At 46.5% G+C, this 19,171-nt stretch overlaps 1 protein-coding gene across 3 annotated transcripts in view; it reads left to right on the plus strand.

Annotated features, from left to right (window-relative positions):
• The window catches only part of LOC106582360 (zinc finger protein GLI2), a 242,808-nt gene that overhangs the window by 208,867 nt on the left and 14,770 nt on the right, over nucleotides 1–19,171 (plus strand). For all 3 annotated transcript variants that reach the window (XM_045704761.1, XM_045704760.1, XM_014165414.2), the window contains 4 exons: nucleotides 5,370–5,571; nucleotides 5,995–6,196; nucleotides 9,290–9,400; nucleotides 9,736–9,867. In XM_045704761.1, coding sequence (XP_045560717.1) covers nucleotides 5,370–5,571; nucleotides 5,995–6,196; nucleotides 9,290–9,400; nucleotides 9,736–9,867 — 647 coding nt within the window. The remainder of the gene's footprint in view (nucleotides 1–5,369; nucleotides 5,572–5,994; nucleotides 6,197–9,289; nucleotides 9,401–9,735; nucleotides 9,868–19,171) is intronic.

A 19,171-nucleotide genomic window follows, 5' to 3' on the forward strand; every position in this document is an offset into this window, starting at 1 on the left:
ACCAGTAAGAGAGACCAGAGAGAGAGCTCAGAGAGAGAGACCAGAGAGAGAGATCAGAGAGAGAGACCAGAGAAAGAGATATCAGAGAGAGAGACCAGAGAGAGAGACCAGAGAAAGAGAGACCAGAGAGAGAGGGAGAGACCAGAGAGAGAGAGACCAGAGAAAGAGATATCAGAGAGAGAGACCAGAGAGAGAGACCAGAGAGAGATATCAGAGAGAGAGACCAGAGAGAGAGACCAGAGAAAGAGAGACCAGAGAGAGAGGGAGAGACCAGAGAGAGAGAGACCAGAGAAAGAGAGACCAGAGCAAGAGAGAGAGAGTCAGAGCCAGAAAGCAGCGGATGTAGTGAATCAACACTCCTAACTAATGACCCAACAAAGCCAGGCCCTCCACAGGGCTCCACTGGCTCTCCTGATCCCATACAAACTGTTACACTGAACAAAGGGAGACTACCTTTGTGTGCTGTGCTGTGTGTGGAACCTGTGCCAACTCTCATTCGAGGGGCATTGGTTTAGGGCTGTACTAGGGTTGGTGGGGAGGGACGGGGGGTAAAGGATAACTACCCTCCAATTAGAGTTTTCTGATTTTCCACAAAGCCATTTCAATTAAAACAGCAAGGCAGATGCTTAAAATAATCACTCTTAGTTTTTTGGTGAATGTGCACTGAAGTGCCTGTAATTATGAGCCCAGATCCACCAATTATAGCCAACCCTCCCCGTGCTCTGTTCTCCTCTGCTCCCACAGAGAGCGTCCTAGACCTAAAGAACAGGACATATCTCTCCGCCAGCGCTTTGCCACCTCCCCACGGCGTATCCCGCCTCATAGAACATCTGGTTTCTCACTCTCCTCTGCCGGAACCTGGCGTATCCCTAAATTAGAGCCCCGCCACCTATAAAACACTCCATCGCCATGTGAGTGTTGCCTGTGTGACCTCTAGCAGAGCAGACGCAGCAATGACCTTGTACGCTGTGTCTCTAACACGGGGGCCGGGAGTAGTGTATCCTTGGTGTGCCAGATCCAGGCTAGAGGAGCGAACACTGCTCCCATGCACACACTGTTGACTAACACATGAAGTTGTATTGAATTGCATAGGGAGAGACTACAGTTTGTCTAGGGGTGGGTACGGAGGGGGATTTTGGGGTTGGAAGTATAAGGTATGAGAGGGTTTGAGATCCTGTCTGAGGGTAGGGGTGTGTGGTGGTGGGTTTGGGTTTGGGGGCTTATGACTACAGTTTGTTTAGGGGTATAGGTGTGGGGTTTGGGGGATGTTGTAGGTATGAAGCAGTCTTTTGGAAAGGGGTTGAGACCATGTCTGGGTAATGGGGGTTGGAGGTTAGGAGGTATGAGGCAGTCTTTTGGGATAGGTGCCGCGGGGGGAGGGGGGTTAGGCGCCAGCCTTGCCAGGCTGCGAGTGTACCCTGTTTTGTTTCCTGATTTATTAAGTGGCACATTAATAAGCATCTCCCCTGAGGTTCAGTTCTGGCAAGCAGAGATTAATAGGACCGCTGCACCGCACACACACGCACACACAAACACAGCGGCTCAACAATGGGCCAGCCCAGTCCCAGGCAGAGAGAAAGAGCCATTAGACTCAATGTAAATCCACCCAAAACTTTTCTAGAGAACTATAAACCCACCGCTGTATTCGGGTATCAACCCTCTCCCCACTCCTCCCCCTCTACTCCCTCTCTTCCCCATCTCCCCTGAGACAAACCCCCTCTTTCTCAACACGCCTAATGATACATGACACATTTATTTATTAGCTTCATAGAGGAACATTCCTAAGGACCGTTTGTTGTTTTTGCCAACTCTTTCATAAATATCTCTTACATGTCTACAGCTAGTTTTCATAGAGCAGCCAGAGTCCTTTTGAGTCCTGCTGCTCTTTATTCACATATGCCTTTTACAACATAATAGTTTGAAAACTTAAGACTTAATATCACCACTTCCACCGAAGTCGGTCCCTCTCCTTGTTCGGGCGGCGTTCGATGTCACCGGCTTTCTAGCCATCGCCGATCCACTTTCAATTTTCCATTTGTTTTGTCCTTGTCTTACACAACTGGTTTCAATCCCCCAATTACTTGTTCATTATTTAACCCTCTGTTCCCCCATGTTTGTTTGTGAGTGATTGTTTATTGTATTGCGGTCCGTTATTGTGGCCTTGGATTTATTTGACGTGTATTGTGATTATTGTTGAGTAAAATTGCGTACATTACTCATATCTGCTGTCCTGCGCCTGACTCATCTACATTACACTTAAGTTTTTACACACACACACACACACACGCACGCACGCACGCACGCACACACACACACACACACACACACACACACACACACACACACACACACACACACACACACACACACCATGTATAAGACTACAGTTTTTATGGCCGTAGGTTTGGAAGGAAGGATCACTAATTTACCCAATAAAGCAGGTTGACAGTGGTGTGTTTGACATGTTGGCGGCTGGTGTGTGTGTGCATGTCTGACGGGGCATGTGTTTTGGCGAGGTGGGATGAGAGCTATTAAGAACTTCCTGTTGCCAGCACCTCTGATGATGCCCCGTTAGGCCTAATAACCCTCCAGACAAGTACTACCCTCAGTCCTCTGCCCTGGTCTGTGTCCTGGCCCCTCACACCAGGGCTAATGCTCAGCACCTGTTGACCCACAGCAGCTGGCCAACACTACCCTTACCCTGTATTCTGTTAGTCACTCCTCCCTACCCTTACCCTGTATTCCGTTAGACACTCCCCTCTACCCTTACCCTGTATTCCGTTAGACACTCCCCTCTACCCTTACCCTGTATTCCGTTAGACACTCCCCTCTACCCTTACCCTGTATTCCGTTAGACACTCCCCTCTACCCTTACCCTGTATTCCGTTACACACTCCCCTCTACCCTTACCCTGTATTCTGTTAGTCACTCCTCCCTACCCTTACCCTGTATTCCGTTAGACACTCCCCTCTACCCTTACCCTGTATTCCGTTAGACACTCCCCTCTACTCTTACCCTGTATTCTGTTAGTCACTCCCCTCTACTCTTACCCTGTATTCCGTTAGACACTCCCCTCTACCCTTACCCTGTATTCCGTTAGACACTCCCCTCTACCCTTACCCTGTATTCCGTTAGACACTCCCCTCTACCCTTACCCTGTATTCCGTTAGACACTCCTCTCTACCCTTACCCTGTATTCCGTTAGACACTCCCCTCTACTCTTACCCTGTATTCTGTTAGTCACTCCTCCCTACCCTTACCCTGTATTCCGTTAGACACTCCCCTCTACTCTTACCCTGTATTCCGTTAGACACTCCCCTCTACCCTTACCCTGTATTCCGTTAGACACTCCCCCCTACCCTTACCCTGTATTCCGTTAGACACTCCCCTCTACTCTTACCCTGTATTCCGTTAGACACTCCCCTCTACTCTTACACTGTATTCTGTTAGACACGCCCCTCTACTCTTACCCTGTATTCCGTTAGACACTCCCCTCTACCCTTACCCTGTATTCCATTAGCCACTCCCCCTCTACCCTTACCCTGTATTCCGTTAGACACTCCCCTCTACTCTTACCCTGTATTCCATTAGACACTCCCCTCTACTCTTACCCTGTATTCCGTTAGACACTCCCCTTTACTCTTACCCTGTATTCCGTTAGACACTCCCCTCTACTCTTACCCTGTATTCCATTAGCCACTCCCCCTCTACCCTTACCCTGTATTCCATTAGCCACTCCCCCTCTACCCTTACCCTGTATTCCGTTAGACACTCCCCTCTACCCTTACCCTGTATTCCATTAGACACTCCCCTCTACTCTTACCCTGTATTCCGTTAGACACTCCCCTTTACTCTTACCCTGTATTCTGTTAGACACTCCCCTCTACTCTTACCCTGTATTCCATTAGCCACTCCCCCTCTACCCTTACCCTGTATTCCATTAGCCACTCCCCCTCTACCCTTACCCTGTATTCCGTTAGACACTCCCCTCTACCCTTACCCTGTATTCTGTTAGACACTCCTCTCTACCCTTACCCTGTATTCCGTTAGACACTCCCCTCTACCCTTACCCTGTATTCCATTAGACACTCCCCCCTACCCTTACCCTGTATTCCATTAGCCACTCCCCTCTACCCTTACCCTGTATTCCGTTAGCCACTCCCCTCTACCCTTACCCTGTATTCCGTTAGACACTCCCCTCTACCCTTACCCTGTATTCTGTTAGTCACTCCCCCCTACCCTTACCCTGTATTCTGTTAGTCACTCCCCTCTACCCTTACCCTGTATTCCGTTAGCCACTCCCCTCTACCCTTACCCTGTATTCCGTTAGACACTCCCCTCTACCCTTACCCTGTATTCCGTTAGCCACTCCCCCCTATCACCTCCTCTGTCTCTTTCCATCTCTCCCTACAGTAGCTGTCACACATTGCCACTGGAACACAGGAGTCAAAACCAAAGCCGACAAAGAAAAATGAAAGGAACTTTTTGGATACCCCTGAAAGACATCTTTCCAAATGTCTTTGACTACCTGGAACTGTTTAATGTAGCCTGTAAAAGGGCTTTCCATTGCATGTCCCAAAGAGGAAGGTTAAAGTGCTCAATTCAGATCAGAATGACGTACACACAACTACGTGCTTTTAGTATGTCTACATGCATTCTTATAGAGAATAAGGATTAGTATCAAACACAACCTGAGGGAATTAGTGCTAAAAGGGTTCAAGTTAACACAAAGTACCAAAACAACAGTTCATGGGCAAAAAAAGTACAACATTTTTTTTATTTTACTGTAATGTTCATGCTCCAAAAACAGCATAGGAAAAGCCCTCGACAACTCTCTAGGTTGACTTCTGCCCTTTGTAGCTATGCCTCATTCTTTTAATGGTATTCTCAAATAAATGTTTTTAAATTGCCTCCATTTAACTTGCTGAAATGCAACTGACTGGGTGAGATTCTAATCACGGTAATTACAGCAAATGATTGCAAGTGATTAATTATGCATAAGAGGATGTGAACTTTAAGGGGAGAAGGAGGGTTGTATGAGAGAGATGCTGGAGAGAGATAGCCTGCGTCCCAAATGGCACCTTATTCCCTATACAGTGCACCCCTTTTAACCAGAGCCCTATGCCAGAGCCCAGTCAAAAGTAGTGCACTATATAGGGAATAGGGTACCATTTGGAGCACAGCCATTAACAGACTGAGGGGGGACTGTACTATAGTCTAGACCAGACTAGCAGCACAATGACCTCTACTAGAACGCCTCTGGAGAAAATATTTGTGCTGCTTTCATCTAAAAACAGATGATGACTAGTGACAACAGTTAAACAGTTATCAAATACATTTGATTCATTGATTGTGTTCATTCTCTGCAGTGTCCAGGTTCTCCAGCCCCAGACTGACCCCCAGGTTGAACAGGAAGCGAGCTCTGTCCATCTCCCCTCTCTCAGACGCCAGCATCGACCTGCAGACCATGATTCGTACCTCGCCCAACTCTCTGGTGGCTTACATCAACAACTCACGCTCCAGCTCTGCAGCCAGCAGCTCCTACGGACACCTGTCAGTCAGCGGCATCAGGTGCAGGACATACACATATGCATTCAAACACATACTGTACATACATACGCACACACACACACACACACACACACACACACACACACACACACACACACACACACACACACACACACACACACACACACACACACACACACACACACACTCAACACAAGGCTCAACACAAGGCATTACACCAGTCACTCACTCAAAGAAAACTTACAAGGTATTCTAACTTTTCTCATCTCTATATGTTTGAGTATTTATTACTTTCACATATCTATACATCTATTGAAGGGCTCCACATACACTAGTCACTCGCTCACTCAATCGCCACAGCATTCAACCTTATGTCCAGGCCTATAGCGGAGTTATGTCTGTCTCTTGCTGTTGTAAATGGAGTGGATCCGCTAATAACTGTCCTTCCCTTTCCTCTCCCAGTCCGTCGTTCACCTTCCCCCACTCCATCAACCCCATGGCATACCAGCAGCTGTTCAACCAACAGAGAGGCCTGAGTGCGTTTGGCCATACCCCTCCCCTCATCCAACCCTCGCCCTCCTTCGCTGCCCGCCAGCATGCCCACGCAATTGCAGCCTCTGCCCTCAACACCACCCACAACACCTCCAGCTCTGAGTCCAACCAGGTGAGTCTCCTAAACCAGGGATGCAAACTGCTGAGGGCCCAAAAAGGTGATTTTTTTTTTTGCACTGAAACATGCAAAAAATCCCTGCTAGGGGAAATGCAGGTTTTAACTAATTAAACAACAAAGAATATGATCTACATGATCAGTCTCTGTGTGTAAAATAAAAAGTGGTTAATGTAAACCTAACTCACAGCTAAAAAATGTAAAGAAAGCAATCCAATGTTATTTGTTGCCTAGACTTTACTGCAAATGACACTTGAGAAAAAAACAATACACTAATATTGCAGTTAGCCATGACAGCCTTTATAATAGAACTCTTGTGACCACACACATCTAAATATTGCACTTGGGAAAAAAACATCTATAGACATCGATCAAGTGCACAAGGCTACATGTAAATTGAAAACAACAAAAGCAATATATTTGGGCCACACTGCACATTATTACATTGTACACTTTCTGCCTGTGGACATCTGTTCTACAATGTCCCAGCGAAAGCAGGAAAGTGTGTGGTGTTCCTTTCACCTCTATGGTGGCATCCAGCTTAAACCAGGCCCAGCTCCAGCTACACTTGATCCCTGAATCCACTTGTTAAATGCCTCATTTTCACCTAATTCTCTCATTCTGAAAATTAACCACATGCTGTAGAGGGAAAACATTAGTTAACAGATAGTGGTTAGTTAGTTAGCTAGTTAACTAGTTAATATTTCACACAGAATGTCAGGGTCCAGTATGCAACTAACGCGTTATAACTTGAGGAACGGCAAGGAGTCGTATACATTACCAGTTAATACTGTAATGACCTAACTGGATCATAAAGGAACAATTGTCCAGACAGAGGATTGAGTTTACGAATTTACGGTTTATTAACCCAACTTCACACAAGCTACTGTTTGGCCATAACCCACGCCAAATAAATGAAGGATACCCTGTAAAACAACCGTGACCTTCTCTTGTGAAGGCCAGAAATAAGAGAGAGAGCAATGGCTAAACTAGGTCTTAACTTCTAATGCTCCACCCCCCTGGCCAACCCCCCTCCACGCCACTCCGCCAACCACCAGGATGCCCGGCATCAGAACATTCCAGGCATTCCCGTGATTGGCAGATAGCAGGTTGATTGGCATGTCGGACCCCTCGAACACTGGGTACTGGTAAATACAACACAACCAACTAATAGCCTAACACATAACACACAGCTAATTCAATCCAGCTAACAAGATATTTAACAATGCTAATACTCATTCCACCACACTTTCTCCCTCACCTCAAACTTTCCAAATGCCAGTAGTTTTTCGGCTACAGCTCATGAAGTAGGTTTCATCACCTTCTCACCCCAGTCTCCGTGGTCAGGCTTCTCATCTAACGTTACGTCTTCGTTATCGTTCAGGGACGCCCTGCTGTAGCTGGCAAGCTGCCTTTCCACTCTCCGCTGTCTTTCCAGAGCGCGCGCTGATGGTTGTCTCTTCAGTCGCTTGTTGCGCTGATTTCTGTTGTTATGTAAACGATTGGCTGAGCCTTGGATACAGCCAGTATTGCTCCAAACACGCATCACTCGTTCGCTTACAGCCAGTAGTGATCCAACCCCCCCACTCAAAACGGCGAATTTCGCTGAAAGGTGACAAGTTTGCATCCCTGCTAACCAGACAGACAGGGGTAATATAATAATAGTCTACATCTGTCATCTCACAGAATCTGGGGTCATGTTCAGTTGACACAAAACACAAGATGTACTGAAATGAAGTGAAGATGCCCTAACGAACACCCAGAGCTCTCTAACATGAATTATATGTACATTGTGTACAAGTTATGTTATTGGTAAAATGATGTCATGGTAAATTAATCCAGCCCAAGATTCTCATAAACTGTCAAGTGTTTTTGGTGAGAGATGTTTCAGCTGGAGGATGACTCCCTCCCACTAGCAGCTGTTTTTATCTGTCTCAGTTCTTAGAAGTGTTTCCTCTGTCTCCTTTATCAACGGATTGTATACAATATGGTCTCTATGAATGTAAACTTCCCCCTCATTTACCATCTCCCCCTCAGACACACACAGACACCCATACATTCCATCACCATGTCTATTTTACTAAACCAATGTGCGCACACACACACACATACACACACACACAGAGAGACACACTCACACACAGGCAGAGAGAGCTGAATTCCCCCTCAGCTTGACAGTGAACAGAACCACATTTCACCTGGTGTTAGTGAGATCCCAGAAGCACAGTCAGTACTGTACTGTACTGTACTGTACTGTACTGTACTGTACTGTACTGTAGTGTAGTGTAGTGTACTGTAGTGTAGTGTAGTGTAGTGTACTGTAGTGTACTGTACTGTAGTGTACTGTAGTGTAGTGTAGTGTACTGTAGTGTACTGTAGTGTACTGTAGTGTACTGTACTGTAGTGTAGTGTAGTGTAGTGTACTGTACTGTACTGTACTGTAGTGTAGTGGCTGGGTGAGATTAGAGAGACCCCTCCTCACTGACTCCGAACCCTTCCTTCATATATTTTCTTATGATGCTTAAACACACACACACACACTGAGTGTCTCCTCCTCAGAGCCTGTGACTGAGGCTTTAAAAGGCTGTGTCTGTCTGTCGTGTTAAGAGTTGGTCGGAGGATCAAAGCTCTGAGCGTTGCAGTGTGGGTAATAATTTCTTTCTTTTCATATTTCCCCTGGCTGACTCTCATAAAGCAGTCTAAACTGTTTCTCTGTGGTGGGTCGCTATACGAGTTATGTGCCCTGAGCCTGGTGCTTGGCTGGCTCAGGTTGTCTCTGGAACCAACCAACCCTCACATCATCACGTTGCCATAGAACAGAGCCAGTCAGCCAGAGCCACTCTGGGTTATCTTCACGCTGCCTCCATCTCTTCGCACCAGAGCACCGTAACTCTCTGACTCCTTCTTCTATTTGGCCACTTAGCAGACATTTTGTATGTAATCCCTGTGTGAATTGAACTCGACACTCTTACCAACTGAGCCACAAAGGACCACTCTATCTGAACTCTACCTCTCGCTCTACAGAATGTCCTTCAGAAGGCTGGTATAGCCTGGGTCTCTCTAACGTCTAACTCCTTCTCTCTCCTGCAGAATGCTGGTGGCGACCCGGCGGTGAGCAGCACAGTCAACCCCATGATCACCAAGAGGCACAAGGTCAAGACAGAAGCAGTGGGACCCCGGTCCATATCACCGTGCTCTCAGGTATGGGACCCCACGACCTCTCACTTAATTGATCTTTATAAATGGCATACAGAAATATAAAATACCGGGTCCTTTTACACTAGATCAATAAGACAAACTGTGTTGTTGCTTTTTCTTATATTTACAGTGAGTTGTGCAAAAGCAATCTTAGATCATCAGGAAGCAGATAAGCAATTGCAGAATAGTACAGTATAGTTGGTAGCGATATGCTATTGTCAACACACACACACACACACACACTTAACACACACACACACAAACACACATACTGTGTGCGTGCATGCACGTCAGACACAGTCATGAACCCCTCTCTGACTGAGTCCTCTGGTCCACAGGAGCATGTCCTGGACCTGAGTGAGGAGCGGGATAAAGATGAGTGGAAGCAGGAGCCAGAGGCTGTCTACGAGACCAACTGTCACTGGGATGGCTGCACCAAGGAGTACGACACCCAGGACCAGCTCGTTCACGTGAGTTATTATAAATTATACAACAAGTGGGTCTAATCCTGGATGCTGATTGGTTAAAACCACATTGCAGCCGGTGTCTATTCCACAAGTTACCACCGGCTTTACTCTGTTCCATCTCCCTGGCAATCCATCAGCCCAGCCTGTCACGTCCTGACCAGTATAAGGGGTTATTTGTTAGTGTAGGTTGGTCAGGACGTGGCAGGGGTGTGTTTGTTTTGTGTTGTCGGGGTTTTTGGGTAGTGTTCTATGTTTTGTATTTCTATATTGTATTTTCTAGTTATTCTATTTCTATGTTTAGTTTATTGTTTTGACCTTCAATTGGAGGCAGCTGTTCCTCGTTGCCTCTAATTGAAGATCCTATTTAGTAGGGGTGTTTTTCTATGGGTTTTGTGGGTAGTTGTTTCTTGTTTAGCTGTGTGCCTGACAGGACTGTTTTCGTCGTTCTTTTTGTTCAGTGTTCATTTATTTAATAAAGAAGAAAATGAGCATTCACATCCCCGCTGCATTTTGGTCCAAACACTACGACGCCTGTGACAGAACTACCCACCAACAACGGACCAAGCAGCGGAGGAAGGAGCAGCACCAGGAGAGGAGCTATCTGGAATCGTGGACATGGGAGGAAATTCTGGACGGGGCTGGACCATGGCACCAGGCTGGGGAATACCGTCGCCCTAAGGAGGAGCTGGAGGCAGCCAAGGCGGAGCGGCGCCGTTATGAGGCATTATACGCCGCACACGGGGAGTGTGGCTAGGTCAGGCAAGAGCCCTAAGCCAACTTCCCGTGCTCTTTATGGGGAGCAGCGGATCAGGAGAGCGCCGGTCTATGCGGAGGTCTCGCCATGCGCACGCACAGTCCGGTGCGAGCGATCCCAGCCCCTCGCAAGTGCCGTGCTAGAGTGGGTGGGCAGCCTGGTAGGAGTATGCCTGCACAGCGCATCTGGCCAACGGTGCGTCTCCTGGGCCCAGGCTACCCTGCGCCTGCTCTACGCACGGCAGCCATCAGGCGTCTGCACAGCCCTGTTCGCCCTGTGCCAGCACTCCGCCCGTGCAGGGCTACTGTGACTACCCAGCCAGGCCGGGTGGTGCAGGCTGTGCGCTCCAGACCTCCAGTGCTGGTTCATGGCCCGGTGTATCCAGTTCCTGCTCCTCGCACTAGCCTCAAGGTGCGTGTCCCTAGTCTGGCATCTCCAAAGCCAGCACCACGCACCAGGCCTCCAGTGCGTCAGCCCAGTCCAGTACGTCCTGTTCCCGCTCCTCGCACTAGCCTTGGGGTGCGTTTCCCCAGTCTGGTACCTCCAGTACCAGCCCCACGCACCAGGCCTCCAGTGCGTCAGCCCAGTCCAGTACGTCCTGCTCCTGCTCCTCACACTAGCCCTGTGGTGCGTAAATAGTCTGGCGTCTCCAAAGCCAGCCCCATGCATCAGGCTTTCAGTGCGCAGTCCCCGTCCAGAGCTTCCGACGACAGTACCCCGTCCAGAGCTTCCGGTGACAGTACCCCGCCCAGAGCTTCCGGTGACAGTTCCCCGTCCAGAGCTTCCGGTGACAGTACCCTGTCCAGAGCTTCTGACGACAGTACCCCATCCAGAGCTTCCGGCGACAGTTCCCCGTCCAGTGCTTCTGGCGACGTCCTACAGTCCGGAACCAAGAGAGACGGCCTACAGTCCGGAACCGAGAGAGACAGCCTACAGTCCGGAACCGAGAGAGACGGCCTACAGTCCAGAACCGAGAGAGTCGCCCTACAGTCCGGAATCGGCGCAGCCAGAGTCGCCCTACAGTCCGGAATCGGCGCAGCCAGAGTCGCCCTCCAGTCCGGAGCTCCCGGAGTCGCCCGCCAGTCTGAGGTCTCCAGGGATGCGCGTCAACCCGAGGTCTCCAGCAACGCGCCTTAGCCCTGAGCCTTCAGCGGGGGAGGACAAGTTAGGTTGGGGACTAAGGCCGGAGCCTGAGCCACCTCCGTATTAGGAGGATTGGGGAGGGGGGGGGGGTGTAGCACAAGAACAGTCGGTGACGGTGGCCACCCTCCCTTCCCTCCCTTTAGTTTGGGTTTATTTTTGTGTTTTTTATGTTTAGGTGCATCCGGGGTATGCACCTTTGGGGGGGGGATTTGTTATTGTAGGTTGGTCAGGACGTGGCAGGGGTGTGTTTGTTTTGTGTTGTCGGGGTTTTTGGGTAGTGTTCTATGTTTTGTATTTCTATGTTCTAATTTCTAGTTATTCTATTTCTATGTTTAGTTTATTGTTTTGACCTTCAATTGGAGGCAGCTGTTCCTCGTTGCCTCTAATTGAAGGTCCTATTTAGTAGGGGTGTTTTTCTATGGGTTTTGTGGGTAGTTGTTTCTTGTTTAGCTGTGTGCCTGACAGGACTGTTTTCGTCGTTCTTTTTGTTCAGTGTTCATTTATTTAATAAAGAAGAAAATGAGCATTCACATCCCCGCTGCATTTTGGTCCAATCACTACGACGCCCGTGACACAGCCAGACAATTTATAAACTTGATCTCCACTGTAAAAAGCATCTAGACATTATCTCCCATTTCTTTTAGTTTTCAACAGTGGAAATTTGTATTATCCTTGCTGTCTGTCTCTCCATCATTTGCAACATTGTTTCAGTATTGAAACAGTGTTGCAGTATTCGATCTCCGGCTGTACCATCGTAATGAACATGTAGGGGTCAGGAGTCGAGATGAGACAGACAGACAGGCAGGCAGCATTTCTCAGCCAGTCGAAATCATGAATCAACATCATTTTTATGGATATACAGTATATACAAATAAATGTCAGTAGAAAACAGGCAAAACGAAACAAAGTACAGCAAGTTTGCAGTCTTTCCAGCTTCAGTTTGAAGTGATTGTGTTAGCTGTGTTGTTGGCTAGCTCCACCGAACAACAGTGTCCTAACGAGAGAGCGCATTTTCTATGCCAAGTGAAATCGCACATCATTAGCTCATCGTTATGGATATATCCAAATAAATGTCACTAGAAAACAGCTTAAACAAACGCAAATGCAGCTACTTTGCTATTATTCTGGCTGCACTGTTTAACGTGACTGTAAGTTAGCCGTAGTCGGCTAGCTAGCAAGAAAGATATAACAACGTTGCCAGCCAGTATGGCAATGGAACATTTAGAGGAACGACCATACATACAGAACAAAAAGACTGAACGACTGGGTCGCGTCTCTGGCAGCTGGCTTGGGTAGCAACCCTAAATTTGTGTCAGGACTATATCTTGTGCAAGGATGAAATAGTATGAATAAATTCATAAAAATAATGTTTTTAATGATAATATAAAAGTGATAATGCCCTCGAAGCCGGTGTTTGGGGGATATATTGGCACAGTTTGCCATCCCTCGACTTCATCTCGGGCCTATCAACTCCCGTGCCAGTATATCCTCCAAGCACCGGCTTCTCGGGCATTATCACTTAAGTGATCTTTAGTTACCTCAGAGAGTTAGGACATCTGTGAGGAGGGAGCTGCTGGTGCCATTACAGCCAGGGGTATGCCTCTGACTCTCAATACTGTTTCATCTAGCTTAAGGGACAGTATGACAACACTCTTCAACAAATTAACTATTCTCCGCTATTACGATGACATGGGGTGCCAATCAGAGGAGGCTGGTGAGAGGAGGATAATGGCTGGAATGGAGTGAACAGAATGGTATCAAACACATGGAAACCATGTTTTTGAGAGAGAGAGAGAGAGTCACACAGAGAGAGTCACATAGAGAGAGGCACACAGAGAGAGGCATACAGATACAGGAAAAAGTACAAAAGACCTCACATTTAAAAAAGAAAAAGAAATAAAGTTCAAAACGGCCTCCTCTGCTCATCCTTGAAGTGTGCAGGGTTAGAGTCAGTGCGTCAAGTTTAAGATTTAACCAGTCAGTGCCAGGTCAGAGCCAGGGGTTGGGGGTCACAGCTGTTGATCCTTTCCTGTGGTAGACACGCGCAGGGTTAATGAAGCCTGTTGATTGTGACTGAGGAGACATAGGTACACTAATGGCCCTGCAGCTGTAACCCCGAACCCCTGGCTCTGACCTCTGACCTTTGAACTTTGTTCTATTCCTTTCTTCTCCACCAAACTCCCGACGCAGCCTTCTCTGCTGCTCCACTCCCATAGGCTGTGATTAACAATTGGGTTTCACCAACCTGACAGACAGGTGGCAGGGGGCATGTGTCAGCCCAGTATCCAGACTGGGAGTCTCTGAGCTGAGTCTGCAATGGTCTGGAGTCTCTAACTCCCAGTGTTACAGGTCAGGAGTGGATTCATCTTGGAGCCCCTTTCTCCCCCCCTTCCACCCTCTCCCTCCACTCTCAGCACCCCGGTCCCAGACTGTCCTGACAAGGAAAGTCAAGGAGGAGAGCCAACTAAGAACCCCTTTTACCCCATCTTTCCCCCTTAAACTCACCTCTCCTCCCCCACACTCTCACTTCTCCCCCTTCTCCTGGTAGTTCCAGCATCCATCCCCCTACTCTGCTGCTCTGTCGGGCTGAGGGGATCAGAAAACAGAGATGGGACCTGCTGGTGTGGATTGTAGGGCGTGGGTTGTGGATTATAGGGTGTGGGGGTGTAGATTGTAGAGCGTGGGGTGTGGATTGTAGGGCGTGCGGTGTGGATTGTAGGTAGAGGTCGACCGATTAATCGGAATGGCCGATTAATTAGGGCCGATTTCGAGTTTTCATAACAATCGGAAATCTGTATTTTTGGACGCCGATTTGGGCGATTATTATTATAATTTTTTTTACCTTTATTTAACTAGGCAAGTCAGTTAAGAACACATTCTTATTTTCAATGACGGCCTAGGAACGGTGGGTTAACTGCCTTGTTCAGGGGCAGAACGACAGATTTTTAACTTGTCAGCTCGGGGATTCAATCTTGCAACCTTACGGTAGCTAGCTAGCATTAAACTTATCCAACGCTCTAACCACCTGCTTTACATTGCACTCCACGAGGAGCCTGCTTGTTACGCGAATGCAGTAAGAAGCCAAGGTAAGTTGCTAGCTAGCATTACACTTATCTTATAAAAAACAATCAATCAATCATAATCACTAGTTAGCTACACATGGTTGATGATATTACTAGTTTATCTAGCCTGTCATGCGTTGCATATAATCGCTTAGGTACACGTTGCTTAAACCATAAACATCAATGCCTATCTTAAAATCAATACACAAGTATATATTTTTAAACCTGCATATTTAGTTAATATTGCCTGCTAACATGAATTTCTTTTAACTAGGGAAAATGTGTCACTTCTCTTGCAAATAGAGTCAGGGTATATGCAACAGTTTGGGCCGCCTGGCTCGTTGCGAACTGTGAAGACTATTTCTTCCTAACAAAGACAGCCAACTTCACCAAACGGGGGATGATTTAAAAAAAGCGCATTTGAGAAAAAAGCGCAATCGTTGCACGACTGTACATAACCATAAACATCAATGCCTTTCTTAAAATCAATACACAGAAGTATATATTTTTAAACCTGCATATTTAGCTAAAATAAATCCAGGTTAGCAGGCAATATTAACCAGGTGAAATTGTGTCATTTTGCGTTCATTGCACGCAGAGTCAGGGTATATGCAACAGTTTGGGCTGCCTGGCTCGTTGCGAACTAATTTGCCAGAATTTTACGTAATTATGACATAACATTGAAGGTTGTACAATGTAACAGGAATATTTAGACTTAGGGATGCCACCCGTTAGATAAAATACGGAACGGTTCCGTATTTCACTGACATGAAAAACGTTTTGTTTTCGAGATGATAGTTTCCGGATTCGACCATATTAATGACCTAAGGCTCATATTTCTGTGTGTTATTATGTTATAATTAAGTCTATGATTTGATAGAGCAGTCTGACTGAGATATGGTAGACAGCAGCAGGCTCGTAAGCGTTCATTCAAACACCACTTTCATGCATTTGCCAGCAGGCCTTCACAATGCATTGCGCTGTTTATGACCTCAATCCTGTCAACTCCCAAGATTAGGCTGGTGTAACCGATGTGAAATGGCTAGCTAGTTAGCGGGTGCGCACTAATAGCGTTTCAAACGTCACTCGCTCTGAGACTTGGAGTAGTTGTTCCCCTTGCTCTGCATGGGTAACGCTGCTTCGAGGGTGGCTGTTGTCGATGTGTTCCTGGTTCGAGCCCAGTTAGGAGCAAGGAGAGGCACGGAAGCTATACTGTTACACTGGCAATACTAAAGTGCCTATAAGAACATTCAATAGTCAAAGGTATATGAAATACAAATCGTATAGAGAGAAATAGTCTTATAATTCCTATAATAACTACAACCTAAAACTTCTTACCTGGGAATATTGAAGACTCATGTTAAAAGGAACCACCAGCTTTCATATGTTCTCATGTTCTGAGCAAGGAACTTAAACGTTAGCTTTCTTACATGGCACATATTGCACTTTTACTTTCTCCTCCAACACTTTGTTTTTGCATTATTTAAACCAAATTGAACATGTTTCATTATTTATTTGAGGCTAAATTGATTTTATTTATGTATTATATTAAGTTAAAATAAGTGTTCATTCAGTATTGTTGTAATTGTCATTATTACAAATAAATACATATTTTTTAAATCGACCGATTAATCGGTAGCGGCTTTTTTGGGCCCTCCAATAATCGGTATCGGCGTTGAAAAATCATAATCGGTCGACCTCTAATTGTAGGGTGTAGATTGTAGGGCATGGGATGTGGATTGTAGGTGTAGATTGTAGGGCGTGGGGTGTGGATTGTAGGGTGTAGATTGTAGGGCGTGGAGTGTGGATTGTAGGGCATAGATTATAGGGTGTTGGGTGTGGATTGTAGGGTGTAGATTGTAGGGCATGGGGTGTGGATTGTAGGGTGTAGATTGTAGGGCGTGGGGTATGGATGGACAGAGGTGAAGCAAAGAACATACCACAACTCTCTGGAACAAGGGTTAAGCAGCCAGGAAGAAAAATACTAACAGTATATGTCAATTGTAAATACAGTGTTATAAAATAATGTATTTATGAATGAGTCTCTTGTTACAGTAACTTCTAATTATATCTCGGTAGATGTAGATGTAATAGCTGAGAGTCTGCTGCTAAGAGTTTGATAGGACTTTATACCTTCATCTACATTACTGTACACATGCCCCTGTACTGTAGATCCAAGGTTTCACACAATGTTCTCACCAGTGAAATCACACACCTTGAAAAAACACTAAATTATGGCATAGAGCTTCTAGGTTCTATTTACCCCAACTAATCCTTCCCGAGTAGCCCCATATTATGGTTTCAGTATGGTATTGTTATGTGGGGTGGAGCAGGTGAACCCAAGTGCAGACTCAAACGAAGAGACTGGATAAGGTAACCAAGGTATTTATTGAAAAGCAGGGGGGAGATGGGGTGCAGGCCAGGGGGAGCTCTGGCGGGTAGCAGGGAACCAGGAACTGAGGCTGCGGCTGGGGCAAGGGAAGTAGGGGCGGAGCGGAATCCAAGGAAGCAGTAGAGCAGGGGTCCAGGGCTGGGAAGCAGGACTGACGAGACGAGGGAATGGAGACAGGGACGGAAGGAACTGTAGCGGAGAGAAGAGCAGTGTCAGGCTAGGGAAAACAGGCACCACAGGATAACAAGATCAATGCAGGAACAAACGGCTTGAAATGCTGACTGACTGAGCAAAGGCTACGATCTGGCAACGTGGAAGTGGCAGGGCTGAGTATTTGTAGAGGTTTTGATTATGGAACAGGTTGCAGCTGGTGGGGATCTGCTCTGACTCCAGCACACCTGTCTCCACACACACAATCAGATACACCCACACAGAGAGAGAGAGAGGGAGAGAGCACTGGGGAAGTGGCGGCAGGTTAGGGAGACACAGGATGAGAAGTAGAGGGCGTGGCAGGGGCAGATGTAACGGGTATGAAGAGTACATGGCTGAAAATGTAAGCCTTTTGCAGGCCACACACTTCTTTATCCACTCCTCATTCTCTAAAAAAAGAACTGGGTAGGAATGATCCTCAACCGCTAACCCAGTCAGTGGGTATACATCTACATCCCAAATGGCACCCTATTCCCTATAGGGCTCTGGTCAAAAGTAGTGCACTATTTATGGAATAGGGTGGCATATGGGATGTAACCGACTTGAAGAGGGGAAGGAGTCTTGCTCCATTTGCTTCTTGCTTGTGACAGTGGCCACATGAGTAAGGTATAGTACAGGGTAAAGGTTCAGAGGAAATTAAGTGGTTTACCTGGGGATGTGAATATTTTCCATGTGGTTGTTTGTGTGTGTGTGTGTGTGTGTGTGTGTGTGTGTGTGTGTGTGTGTGTGTGTGTGTGTGTGTGTGTGTGTGTGTGTGTGTGTGTGTGTGTGTGTGTGTGTGTGTGTGTGTGTGTGTGTGTGTGTGTGTGTGTGTGTAACATGAGTATTCGGGTTGTCTGGGCCTAAAGGACGGGATATACTGTAATTAAGGGCTTAGTCGAAATGGAGGGGCACCAGACAGGGTAATCCTACCAAGTGGCATTGCGTGCCTAGGCAATACATCAGAATGACAGAGTGACTATTCCTGACCTCCTGACCACACACTTCTATGAAAGACAGGCAGTTCCCTCGAAACAAGAAATCAGTGTTTTTCATTGTCAGTTAGTTTTCTGTAGCTCAATGGAATGTAACTCTAGACATTTATGTCCAATCACTGTCATGTTTTTGAAATCCTCAAGTAAAGAACGTATGCATATACACTGAGTGTACATAATATTAGGAACAACTGATCCCTTATTGATGTCACTTGTTAAATCTATTTCAATCAGTGTAGATCAGGCCTGGGCAATTATTTTCCATGGAGGGCCACATTGGAATATATTTTTGCTATTACGGGCCAGAATCATATTACAGGATTATACATCATGTGTATGACTGTGTTGACAGATATACAGTGAGGGAAAAAAGTATTTGATCCCCTGCTGATTTTGTACGTTTGCCCACTGACAAAAAAAATGATCAGTCTATAATTTTAATGGTAGGTTTATTTGAACAGTGAGAGACAGAATAACAACAAAAAAATCCAGAAAAACGCATGTCAAAAATGTTATAAATTGATTTGCATTTTAATGAGGGAAATAAGTATTTGACCCCCCTCTCAATCAGAAAGATTTCTGGCTCCCAGGTGTCTTTTATACAGGTAACGAGCTGAGATTAGGAGCACACTCTTAAAGGGAGTGCTCCTAATCTCAGTTTGTTACCTGTATAAAAGACACCTGTCCACAGAAGCAAACAATCAATCAGATTCCATACTCTCCACCATGGCCAAGACCAAAGAGCTCTCCAAGGATGTCAGGGACAAGATTG

Source organism: Salmo salar, chromosome ssa21, assembly GCF_905237065.1.
Source record: "Salmo salar chromosome ssa21, Ssal_v3.1, whole genome shotgun sequence".
Taxonomy (NCBI): Eukaryota; Metazoa; Chordata; class Actinopteri; order Salmoniformes; family Salmonidae; genus Salmo; species Salmo salar.